Source organism: Protopterus annectens, chromosome 11.part0 (genome assembly GCF_019279795.1).
Source record: "Protopterus annectens isolate FY-2018-M chromosome 11.part0, PAN1.0, whole genome shotgun sequence".
NCBI classification, from domain to species: Eukaryota; Metazoa; Chordata; order Ceratodontiformes; family Protopteridae; genus Protopterus; species Protopterus annectens.
In genome coordinates this window covers 158,975,047-158,987,744 of record NC_056745.1, presented here as the reverse complement: position 1 = coordinate 158,987,744, position 12,698 = coordinate 158,975,047, and the positions used below count along the sequence as shown (strand labels likewise).

General features: G+C 38.9%; 1 protein-coding gene across 1 annotated transcript in view; it reads left to right on the top strand.

Moving 5' to 3' along the window:
* Nucleotides 1–12,698, top strand: part of DYRK4 (dual specificity tyrosine phosphorylation regulated kinase 4) — a 1,709,423-nt gene that overhangs the window by 815,624 nt on the left and 881,101 nt on the right. Inside the window, exon 4 of the mRNA XM_044087559.1 lies at nucleotides 11,944–12,085. Coding sequence (XP_043943494.1) covers nucleotides 11,944–12,085 — 142 coding nt within the window. The remainder of the gene's footprint in view (nucleotides 1–11,943; nucleotides 12,086–12,698) is intronic.

The window sequence follows — 12,698 nt, the reverse complement described above, 5'->3', positions numbered from 1 at the left end:
GCAGACTTATATTATATTTTGTGACTAGTATTAGGTGTTTGTTGAACAAAGAATTCTTTTGGTAAAGAAGTGATGAATTATGTTACCAATACTGGGGCATTTATCTGATTTTGTTGTGTGTATTGACTAATTGAGAGAAGATGAGTATATGTTGCAATTCACTCCATTGAAGTCATTTTAAAGCTAAGCAGTGATGTGCTGTATATGAGAGATATGAGATAATTTTTGCTATTTGTAGCACATTTTGTAGCATTGTTCAAGTAGGTGAGATTGCGTGGCTTGCAGATTTATGAAAATTGGAGCACCATAAACAAAGGTGGGAAGTAGGTAAGCTGTGACAGTTATTTTCATAATGTTATTTGTAAAGTAGTGCTTTATCCTATATAAGGTACCAAGTTTTTGATGTTTTTTTTTTTTTTACTGCTTGTTGTAGATAAAAGGCTACTAGTTCAGTTTTATTGCAGTTGGAAAAGGTTATGTTGAAAAAAAGTTTTGATGAGAAAACAGCTTAGAGGTAAATAGAAATAGTTTAGAGCTTTTGGAGTTTGAGCAATTGTGAGTCATTGAGTCAGTTTTCACTAGATAGTATGGAATCTTAGGTTATCTGCAGTATTTTTTCCAGATTTGTGACAGACCAGATTAGGGCTTGAGTTATCTGCAAACTGGATGATGGTAGCATATTTACTTACATTGTAGAGGTTGTTTATAAATATGTTGAAAAGGACTGGGCCCAGAGTAGATCCTTGGGAGACACCCACAGCTATAGGGGGAAATGTCTGTTTGCCTTTTACAGCATGTTGTCTGCCAGTGAGGTAACTGTTAAACCAGGAGAGAGCTGGTAGGCCTAGTCCTAGTGAAGAGAGCCTGTTTAGCAGAAGTTGGTGAGTTATAGTATCAAAGGCTTTAGATAGGTCCAAAAATGTAGATACAAGGTTGCCTTCATTTCTGTTTGTTGATGGAGGTGGTGAAGTGAAAAAGGGCAGAGATAGTATTGTGATGTGGGCAAAATCCATGCTGTTTTGGCGATAAGGAATTCCTTATTGGACAGAGAATGTTAAGTAGCTGGGTTTGGATGCATCTTTCTAGTACTACAGAAAGAGATGAGAGAATGATGATGGGCTGATAATTGAAAGGATCTATGGAATTCCCACCTTTATGCAGCTGTAATATGTTAGGTTTTATCCAGAGCTCTGAGACACAGCTTTCTCTGATTGAGCAGTTGATTAGTTTGATGTATTCAGTTGGTGCAAGACCTGCGACAAGAGCTGTGGGTCTTAGCTTGAGGAGATATTTTGATAGAGGGGTAGGTATAGGTTCATAGGTTCATAGGCAGGTACTAGGCTATCGGCCCAAGGGCCTATGTAAGCCTAGCCAACAAGGTTCCCTGGCTTATGCCACCCAAGAAAGTTATTTTCCTGTGCCACTGTCAAGCAGAGACACAGAAGTGATCCCCAGGGTGTATTTCCTATTTCCCATCCACTCATCAAGATTTTTCTTGAAGAGTGCTAATGAAGAACTTAGCTTGACATAGATGGGTAGCCTGTCCCAGAGTATGAGAAGTCTCTGGGACAGGAATCTATCCCTCCAGCATGTCCTGTTTATTGTGGTGACAAGGTTTAGGTCCCTAGAGCATGTAGCTCAGAGGGATTGGGATTTCTTTAGGTATAGCATGTCCAACAGCTCTGGGTATGACATAGCTTTATATGTTAGGCAGAGATCACCTCGGAGTAGGCAATATGCTACAGAGTAAAGCTGGAGTTTTTTGAGGCGGTCAGTGTAGAGTATTTGTTTGAGGCCAGTAATCCTCTTTGTGAGGTACTTCTGTGGCCTTTCCAGATGCTGCAGATGTCTTGTGAGGTACATTCCAAAAGGGGCATTGTACTCTATAATGGGTCTAATGAGTGTCGAGTAGAGGGGAACAATGACCTCTTTTTTCCTGGATGAGAACCCTTTTATGATGAGGTGTGCCACATAGAAGGACTTCCTGACTACTGTAGTGATGTGACTATCAAAGGAGAGACTACTATCCACCTGGGTCCCAAGGTCTCTTATCACATATTCGGTGTTAAGTAGATTGCTGCCTATGTGGTAGTTCATGGGTACAGAATTTTTACCAAAGGGGATGACACTGCACTTTTTGGCATTGAGCTTGAGGCCATGTCTCTGACACCAGGCATCTGTCTCAGTGATGCCCTTCAATAGGATGTCCACATCATTTGGGGACATGACTATGGCTCCTAGTTTGCAGTCATCTGCGAACTTTGTTAGCCAGAGGCCTTCTGTGTTAGCCTGTACTTCAGAGAAGTAGATACCAAACAGGAGAGGTCCCAGTACTCCACTTGTCACTGCTTTGATGTCAGATTTGGAGTCTGCAACTTTTACAGTGTGGGTTCTGTCAGTGAGCCAGTTGGCAACCCATCTTGTGATGTGGGGATTTATACCTAGTTTAGTGAGTTTAGCTATAATTCCAGAATGGGGGGTGGTGTCGAAAGCCTTGGCGAGGTCAAGATAGGCTGTGTGAACCACCTTAGCCTCATCTACGGCTTTGGTGACTGCCACAAAGAAGTCAATCAGGTTCAGGAGGCATGATCTGCCTTTCACAAACCCGAACTGGGTGGGATCTAGAGTTTGGAGGTTACCAATGTCTTTGTTTATGAGTTCCATAATGATACGTTCCATGGCCTTGCAGACCAGGCTCGTCAGACTAATAGTTCCCAGGATCAGTGGTGGCTCCCCCTTTGTGGAGTGGGATAACTGTTGCTGTGCACCATTCAGTGGGCACAAAGCCTGATATGAGGCTATTATTGAACATGGTGCTTAAGTGGGGAGCCAGTTCATTCTGAAGTTTGTGTAAAAAGCAACCTGAGATGTTGTCCGGTCCCATGGATGCTGTGTTTTTGGCTTTAGAGAGTGCAGCTTTTACCTGCGTAGTTGTGATTACAGGGACTCTGCATTCTTCCTGTATAGACATGGGTCCTTTAGGAGGTGGGGGGGCGGGGTAAAGTTAGCACTGAACCTATCTGCCAGGATGTTGGCAATATCAGTTGGTTCTGTAATTTCCGTACCTTTGTGCTGTAACTCAGAGCAGATCTGGGTGTTGCCATCGAGATTCTTGACATAGCTATAGAATGCTTTGTGGTTGTCCTTAAAATTAATGGTGATTTTGTTTTCGTAGCTAGCTTTGGAGGATCTTATAAGGGATCTCAGCTTCTTACTGAGGCTGACCAGGGAGCTCCTCCACTCATGGGATTTTATTCCCTTTTGCAACAGTTTCTTCCTTCTGTTGTACAGTTTGTTTATGGCAGGGGACCACCAGATTGGCTTCCTTTTTTGGAGGATAGCGTCTTGGTTCTGTTTGGGATAGCACGATCCATGCACTCGTGTAAGTGCTTATAGAGTGCATTTGTGTAGGATTCAGCAGTTGTACCTGTATTGTCCATCTTCATGGGTGTCATGAAGTTCACCACTTCTGTCTTAAGAAGCATGAAGATGGCTTTGGAGAAATTTTTTACCGTGGTTTCCTTAATGGGGGGTGGGGGCGGGATATGGATATCAAGGGTGATAAGCTTATGGTCGGATCGGACCAACGAGGAGTTGACTTCAGGTGTGGAACACCAGTCATTCATGTTGGTAATGACTAGGTCTAGGATATTGTTGCCCCTGGTGGGGGAGTGGATAAGTTGATCCAGGGCATTGGAGTTCATGAATTCCAGAAAGCGTTGAGCTAAGGAGTTGGTACACGAGTAGGTTTCCCAGTTAATGGTGGGGTAATTGAAGTCGCCCATTATTAGGGTGTTTGGTTGAACCCTAATATTTTCCAGTACATCAAGAAAAGAGGAGTGCGGCTGAAAGTACAGTTTATTGTTGTGTTGAAAATGTTTGAATGATGAGAGGGTTAATGGCTGTGTATTTTAGTAGAGAGGTTACAGCATTGTTGAAATGTGACCTTTGTTGGCTGACAAATGCTTTCAGGGTGATTACTTACAGAAGGAGTTAATTGACTAGATTGACCTTGGTGAAGAAGCTGATTGAATGGAGACCAGAATAGTTTAGGTTTGCATTGAATAGAGGTTTGTAGGTTTGTGTAATACATTTTTTATTTAGTATCATTTACTTTTAATGGAGTTGCTTAACTGATTATATTTTATTGGTTTAGCTTTAGTTTTCTTCTTGTTTCAGTATTACCAATCCCTGTCCCTTTGATTTATTAATTGTTTAGTTTGTCTTGATAGCCATGGAACAGGGTTAAATTCAACTGGTTTGGTTCTGGTAGGGTCTAATTCATTTAGAATATTTACAAAAATAGCATTGAACAATGATGCTGCTGCATCTAGTTGAAGGGTATGCAGAGAGCTCCAGTTGAGAGATTTAAGGTTGATTAGCGTATCTGTTTGGAAGGTGGACAGATTACATACATGATTGTTTCAATGGCACTTTTGGGTAGTGATATGCTCTCTGATATCAAAAATGGGGAGGTGATCACTTAAATGTGAGGGACTGAACAGTTGAAAATATTATTGTTTGGGTACTAATCAAAATCCTGTCTAAAGTATGTATTTTCTTCCTGTTTTTATTGTATCTGGTTGGTGTGGGAATTAGTTAATAGAATCACAAAGGTTGATGGCATTTTGAGTGGATTCATTAGTTATGGCTTGCCAATGAATGGATTCATTTTTTTATAGTTTGCCAGTGACCTAATGTTATGGTTTCTTGAGGGAATGGAAGCTGACAGGCAAGAAAATAGTTTTTCATCTATATCAGTATTATTGCCTGGGGATATGTAAATTGATTTTCAGTGAAGATATGAAAATGTTAGTGTTTTTGATTCTAGGGGTGGGAGGAGGGGGAGTTAATGGGATAGAAAGATAAATGATTGTTCTTGTAAAATATTGACACAGCCTGCCATAGCGTTTTTCCAGTCTGATCTGATCACAGTGTATCTGGTGGGAACATTTCATCTTTTATATATTGTTCAAGCTATGTTTCTGTAAATATAATGACATCTGGGATTGCTGGAAGGACCATGGACATATTTGGGAAGCATGTTTACACATCCTACATGTTTTTGTAAAGGTGGGAGACTGTGATTCCAATGATAGCTGGTGGATGAAATGAGACAGTCACTGGATGAGTAGCTAGATGGACATCTTCATCTTAAAATGGTACTTCAGTCACATATGGTATCTTTGTCATCAACTATCAACCTTGTCATGTGACATACGCATAACTGAGCTGATAGCATGGCTTAGACACCAGCTGCTCGAGCTGCATTGTTTTTTGCTGCCATATGCCTGAATGCCTGACAGACTTTACCAAGGATAACAAGATGACATTTACCACTATCCCTCAATGTCAAAATTCACCCGTAAAATGTGGAAAAGAAAGGCAAACCCCCTTCCTCTTTTCATGTAAAATTCCAGACTCCACAGTGTGCCCTTTGAAGGATACAACGAGGGCTATATCAGCTCTTGTTTCAGCATGACCAAGAGGAATAAAACAACAAGAGATCTGGAAGCAACCAATATGGCTATAATAGCTTTCAAAACAGTCACCAGCCCAGAGGTAGGAGCAGTTAATAGAGTAAGGGTACTGCAGTCCTCTTTTGGAGGCACAACAGTCAGTCTCTGAGACCTCGATTGACTGTCCCACTCTGCAGACAGTCAGGGGTCATCTCTCCATTTAGTTGATTGAATGGGTTTCATCATGCAGAGCAAGTAGATAAGGGCAATACTGTCCAAAGGCTATACAATTCTCTTCCATGTCCCTGTCCAACCCCACTCACTCTTGTTGTCAGAAATCCTACCTCATCAAAAGAGTGCAGCAAGAAAAGTGGTGTTAAACCTCATAATGAAAAGAGCATATCAGGAAATCCCACTAGATGAAAAAGGAAAGCATTAGGGTATTATTCCAGATCTGTTTCATTACCCAAAAATAACAAAATACTTCTGTTCTCTATCTGTTCCTGTCTGTCAGAAGGACACTGTCTGCACTTTATGGACAAGAAGATCCTACCTACACATACAGATTATTAAGGAGACAAGGAAGATTCTGTGCTTCTACATAGAAGCTAGACATTATCAGTTCTAGGCTCTGCCATTGAGTTGGTCTCACCTCAGCCCCAGATGTTCAGCAGACATATGTCTGTAGTTGAAAATGAACCAGACATTGCAGTGTTTAAAGTTGTTTCTTTACCTAAATGATGGGTTCTTAGTTGCCTTAACTGGAGCATGTTTACAGTGCAGCAGTTTATAAAGTGGGGTCCAGTATATTGGTAAGTTGAAAATGTATTCCATTTGACAAAAGTGTGGAAGTAAAGCACAGAGGATTAAGGTTAGAAGCTGTAAACAAGCCTCAACCTACAGTACTGGTTTTGATTCCCTTAGTCTCCACTTATATACTCTATGTCCCTTAGGAAGTCACTTAACCAGACAATGTTTCTAGGTTGCCCTGAAAGGAACACTTGTACCTTGTGGACAGAGGCCAAGGGGGTTGCTGCCCTGAGTTCAAGGAATTAGGTGCCACGATTGACAGTTGCAGATGATGCAGTATTGTAGTACAGTTTAGTACAGTGTGGTACTAAATGCTGATACTGTTTTTATGGTCAGGGCTGATGTGCAGAAGGACTTGTATGAGGCAGTGTAACTGTAGCAAGCTGCTTGTTATATTTGTAGCAAGCAGTTTGTTACAGTTTGCTATACTTTCAAAAAGCAGAAGACTTGTTTTGTTTGGTCCTCAACTTATAATTGATGGGAGATGCTAAATAGGAAAGTGCACCTTGTGTTGCTAGCTGCAGCTCTGCTTGAGGCTGTTACTTAGTTAAGAAATAAATACAGATTGAGAGGTCTGAAAAATTGTCCATCATACTTTGCTAAACTTTCAGAAAACTGAACTTCAGGGATGTAAATTCAAACATCTTTTAAGGTAGAGTGATGTGTCTTTATTTAAGGTAGCTTTGCATGCCTGATCATTACAATAACTACATTTTAATGAAGATATATTCAAAACTTTAAAACTTTCTAAGCCATCTTTATTAGTGGTAAGAAACTTCAGCTGAAACCACCTTCACATGGTTAAAGTATATGTGGTATTATAAACATCTGACTGAAATATATGAAAATATTTTTGGTTTGTGTTTTTTTTTTTTTTTTACCTTCTGTCTGGGTTTATTATATAGCATTTATTTATTTAATCCCCCCCCCCCCCATGCAGAAGGTATGCAATTATGATCACTGAATGTTTACTATGCAATGCACCTGTTAATGTCTACTGGCAGAATTGTTAAGTTACAAATACCCTTATTGTTGCCTGAGTCTCCAGTACTGTAGCTGCCTGAGTGACAACCCATCTGAATGGCTGTCACCTCCGTGCTGAGGATACCTGGATGGGGGATAATGAAAAGACCCAAGTCCAGCTGAGGGAGGTTTAATAGTCAGTTGACACGGGGGCAAAAAGAATGTAGGAAAACTTCTTTAAACTGTTACTTGGTGTTATCCTGCATAAAACAGCATCATATTATTGGTATATGTTGTCATGTATTCTTACTTTAACTAGGTCAGTGCTGAATAAGGGCCTCTGTGGTCCATTCCATTTATGTGCTCAAAGTAAATATCTAACTAGGTAAGTCAGTAAATAAATAAAACTCCAAATGCTTCCTAGCCCTTTCATCTAATTAGCAAACACAAAGAGCAGTTGTTTTCATGTATATCATGGGCTTTAATTACAAACCAGGTACATTGGTAGCATAGCGCATCTATTTCTTTATTAACTACCTGCCCCGATGAGGGTTACAGTAGTAGCAAGATGAGCAGGGGTGACTTTGCCAATAGTCTGTAGCTTATTTTTTTGGATCTCAGGCAAGTTGTGAAATATAATCTCTTCATTGTGTCCTGCATTTGTCTCAGGGCCTTTTCCCAGCAAATTATCAATTCCTGTGGGATACACCAAAGGTACACACACACACACACACACACACACACACACACACACACACACACACACACACACACACACACACACACACAGTGACCAAAGCACCTCAACTGACTTTTTTCAGGGGAGCAGTGGCTGTATTGTGATACCCTTTTAGATTACTAAGTCCTTCACTATATCACGGAGAGTGAATTCAGCTACCATGCAACAGAGTATTCTTTCTGTGGTTTGCATCCAGGATTTCCTCTTTACTGTCACTATACAAACACTCATGACCCTAGATGAGGATGAGGACATAGAATGACCTGTAAATTGAGAGAGTTTGCCCTATGACTCAGTTCCCATTTCATTTTCACAGTCTAGTACAACACCTGTAACACTGACATCATTTTCCTGTTCTCAGTTTTCCAATTCCCTCTACCTTCCCTCATGAACAATATCCCAAGATATTTAAACTTCTCTGCTTGAAGAAGCTGACTCCCATTCACATGCAAAGAGCAATATTTTTTCCAGGAGTGAATTTTAGCCTTTGTTTCAAAGGTGCTGGTTTTCATCCCAAATGCTTCACACTCAGCAGTGAACCACTCTGGTGGTGTCTGGTGATCTTTCTGAACTTGCACTGAGTGCATTGTTCTTAATGCAGACAATATACATTTAATTCTTACCCCTTAAATACAGCGATCAAATAGCATGGGCAACAGTCTTTTAGCATACCTCTCAACCTGAAATGATAAAAAATCTGGACAAAGGCATGTGAATAATAGGTACAAATCTGTACACTGATTAACATAAAATGTGCATCAATAAATATGTAACCCCGCCCACTCTGGTGGAATTGTGGGATACCAACTTTTAAATGCAAATTGAAGAACAAAATATTACACACAAAATAAACAGAATGGTGTTTTATTTAAATTAATATTTGAACTTGTATCAAACTTTAAACTTGTGCAAACTGCAAAACTAAAATACAATTTTATTTTATAAAAATAATAACTGCTTCAGACTTCTACAGCCAGAAAATAAATGAGCTGGGTTTAAACAGAGGAAATCGGCAGATAGGTAAATTTACAGACTGAGTGCTTTTTGGCAAATGCAGTCAGTTCTTTCAAAGCAGAGAAGTGTAGCAATTAATTGAATTCAAATAACTGTAATAATATATGGCTTTAGCTAACAGTATTTATTTTACATTTGTTAACTGGGAGTGTCTGACTGAACTGAAAAGGTGCTTTTTCATCAGAGGCCCGGGGAGAAAAGCTCCACACAGAAAAATTACAGATACATGTAGATATTTAGACATGATCAGTATACACACAAATTACAATAGACATTTTTACAGTAGTATGCAGCACATCAACAGTTACAGTGGAGAGAACAAACAAGAAAATATTAATTTAAAAATAAAGGTAATTAATAGATTTATGGTGTACAGCTGAAATTTGGAACATAGAATACATACATAGTACACAGGTACAGTACATACATACATTGTACATTAGCCAGTGTTTGTGATTAAGAGTGAAAACTATTATCAAGTACTCTAGGTTTATTATGTGTACCTTATTTGCTTTCACTAGCCTACATTCAGTATAATTTCTACAAAGATTATCATTATGAAACAATATTTTCTATGGAAAATATTTAAGCAGTCTGTTGCAGAACTGTCCATACAAAACATTACCTTTGAAACACATTTAGGCTCCTGAACTAACATTGCTTTTAGCTGTTTTTTAAAAATGATCTACAAATAAGTGCCTGTTGCTGTTGAATAATAAATTGCCTATGTTACATTAAAAATGATAAGCTAGTAATATTGCAATAGGGAATGGATGGCAAACTGATAACAGGTTCATAGTTACTAGGTATCTTTGCCAAAGAGGACATTCTCAGAACTGTAGCATCCACCCCCTTTAAAAGTACAACACAGTACAATATCAGCAATCCATCTACATATTGTGGAAGTAGAACCCACAGCCTTCTGCATCAAAAGCAAGTATACTATCTGTTGTACTACTAACAACACAAACAGACTTGGCATAAGCAGCACTAAACTTTTCTACCCTGAAGAAATATGCAGCGCAAGAAACCCAGAAAAAAGCCAACATTCATTGGGGGGGGGGACATAGGCCCAAAACCAGGGACACATTTTAAACATTGCTTGTATAATCTTAGAAAGTTGCTAGAATAAAATGTTTTGTGTTACCATGTGTTTCCTGAAAGAAGGGAAGACTAAAACTTAAATGGCTATCATTATTTAGTGAATTCAGTTCTCACTCTGTTTGCCAGAAAACCACAAATTTTAAGAGGAACAGACCAAAAGTATGAGCCAAACATTTCAGAAACCTTGGACAGTTGAGAACTATGGACTTAACTCCTTGTATCACAAGTGGTGGTATGGGTAGAGAATTTAGGCTCTTGCGTCTTGTACATAAGTTACAGGGTTTGAATCTGGGTATCCCTAACTCCCAGTTATACCTAACTGGGGCATTTCACACACACACGCACACACACACACACACACACACACACACACACACACACACACACACACACACACACACACACACACACCTCCGGACTAAGAAACTCCAATCAATGCAGCAAGAAAAGCAAACAGTTGCAAACTACAGTCAATGTAGACAGTCTCCACTTATGAGAAGAGCAAACAGCTGCAAACTGTAATCAATGCAGACTCTCTCCACTTTTCTAACATCATCAATGCAGACTCTCTCCACTTGTCTAACATCAGAAACGAATACTAATAGTACACTTGAATTGTCCCAGCAGCGAGAAAAGCAATCCAGTCAGTGCAGTGAGAAAAACCAAGCAGGTATCCACCTCCAGACTAAGAAAATCCAATCTCTCCAATCAAAGTCACAAACTGCAATCAACCACGCATACACCTCTGGACTAAGAAAATCCAATGTACACTTGAATTGTCCTGGCAGCGAGAAAAGCAAGCAGTTACACACTTCCTGACTAAAAAAATCTAGTCTCTCCAATCAATCAATGCAGTAAGAAAAGTAAACAGTCGCAAACTGCAATCAATGCAGACTTGTCTAAGCTTAAACCCATGGAGCGGTAAAGTTAAAAATGAAACAGTAATGAATGGGTCAGCTAGCTGAATTCTGACGTCATCGCATCCTGCACATGATGACATCAGGAATACATTCATCCTAAAAAAAAAAAAAAAAAAGGGAAATTCAGAAATTAAAGGGGCCACTTGGGAATTCGTGGCATTCCAATATTTTTCCCTCAAAACCGACATTAACTGAGGAATTCAGTACGGTCGAGAGGTGTGTCTTTTAGTCAACATGAATTGACAACATATAAGTTCTTAATATGCTATAACCGAGCTTTGTACAACAAAATTAAGTCATAATTTAGTCTTGTCTTTAGTTTCTAGGTCCCATTTTTGGGGGGCATGATTTGATCATCTGGGTGGGAGGAGTAGGTAAGGAAAAGGTTTGAAATTTGCCCAGTGTTGCTTAAAAATTCTATGTGAGACAACTTTTTAATAGAATGTTATTACCATTCTGTTATCTGCCTATTGTAGTACTTATGATTCCTAAAACAGTGTTGTACAATATAGTAAGATGAATACTACAGAACACTATCCACTTTTATATGGAATGATGGTGTTCTGAGCAACTTGCCATTTGAAAAGTCAGACGTGAAAAGAGTGGAAGAATTCCTGCTCACGTAGTGTAAATTATAAGGAAATAGGAAACAGGGCTGGACACTAGTTATAGTTTGGTGAAATAGGATAGAGGGGGATACTAGTAAGTTTTTGTAATACAAGTGATCCTTTCCTGATGACAGATTGTATGGTTTAATGCATGAGCATATCTGCTCTTCTGGTTATATAGTCAACTGCTAAAGCATTACATCAACTTGCTTTTACTTATTCTTTCTCATTGCATTTATCTATGTAATATCAAAGTAAATATCAAAGTAAAGCACAAAGTTGAGAGTAGTATGTAATGTTATATTTATCTTTTGTTAACCTAACAGGATGATAGACCTCTGGGACATAAACATCCATCACTGTTTGACTCATCAGAAAATGTGACAGACACAAATGACAAAATACAGTCCAACAAAAGAGTTAAAGAGAAGACATTGGAAGGGCACAGACTACCTCTGACACCCGCAGGTAAAGAAATTGTTTTATGTTTGTTATGGAAGTCTGTTAAATCATAAGAATATATAGAGTGTCTTGCTAATATGTTGAAGCACACAGTTTTGATGGGTTTTGGTAAACATGAACTCTTAGTTTAAAAATTCAGTCTTTTTGCTATAATTGGGTGCCATACCTCTCAAATGTATAGATTTTTGCAGAATGTCCAGATTTTTTCCTCATAGTTTGTGTCTGTTTCTCATAAAATTGTGGCTTTCTGGCAAATCATTGGTAAATTACTGAGGGTTGAAATCATAAAATAATGACAGACATTTGAGTTTCAGCCTTCATGGCCTTCAGAAAATACAGGCTAATGCAAAACATTTTATTTTGTCATCTTTCTAAGTTTGCAATACTTAAAAAGGTCACTTTGTATAACTGTATCTAAAATACAAGGTATGTATTAATGACACCAGTTATTAAAATGCATGTATCATTTACTCAATTTATATCATCTTCCATGGGATCCCTATCTTCAATGATGATGCTTAAGATTAAACTACAGTCTGAAATAACACTTCAGCAGATTAAGCACCGTGTCAATAAACAAGCTTTCAATATGAAACAAATTATTATGTACTTGTATTAA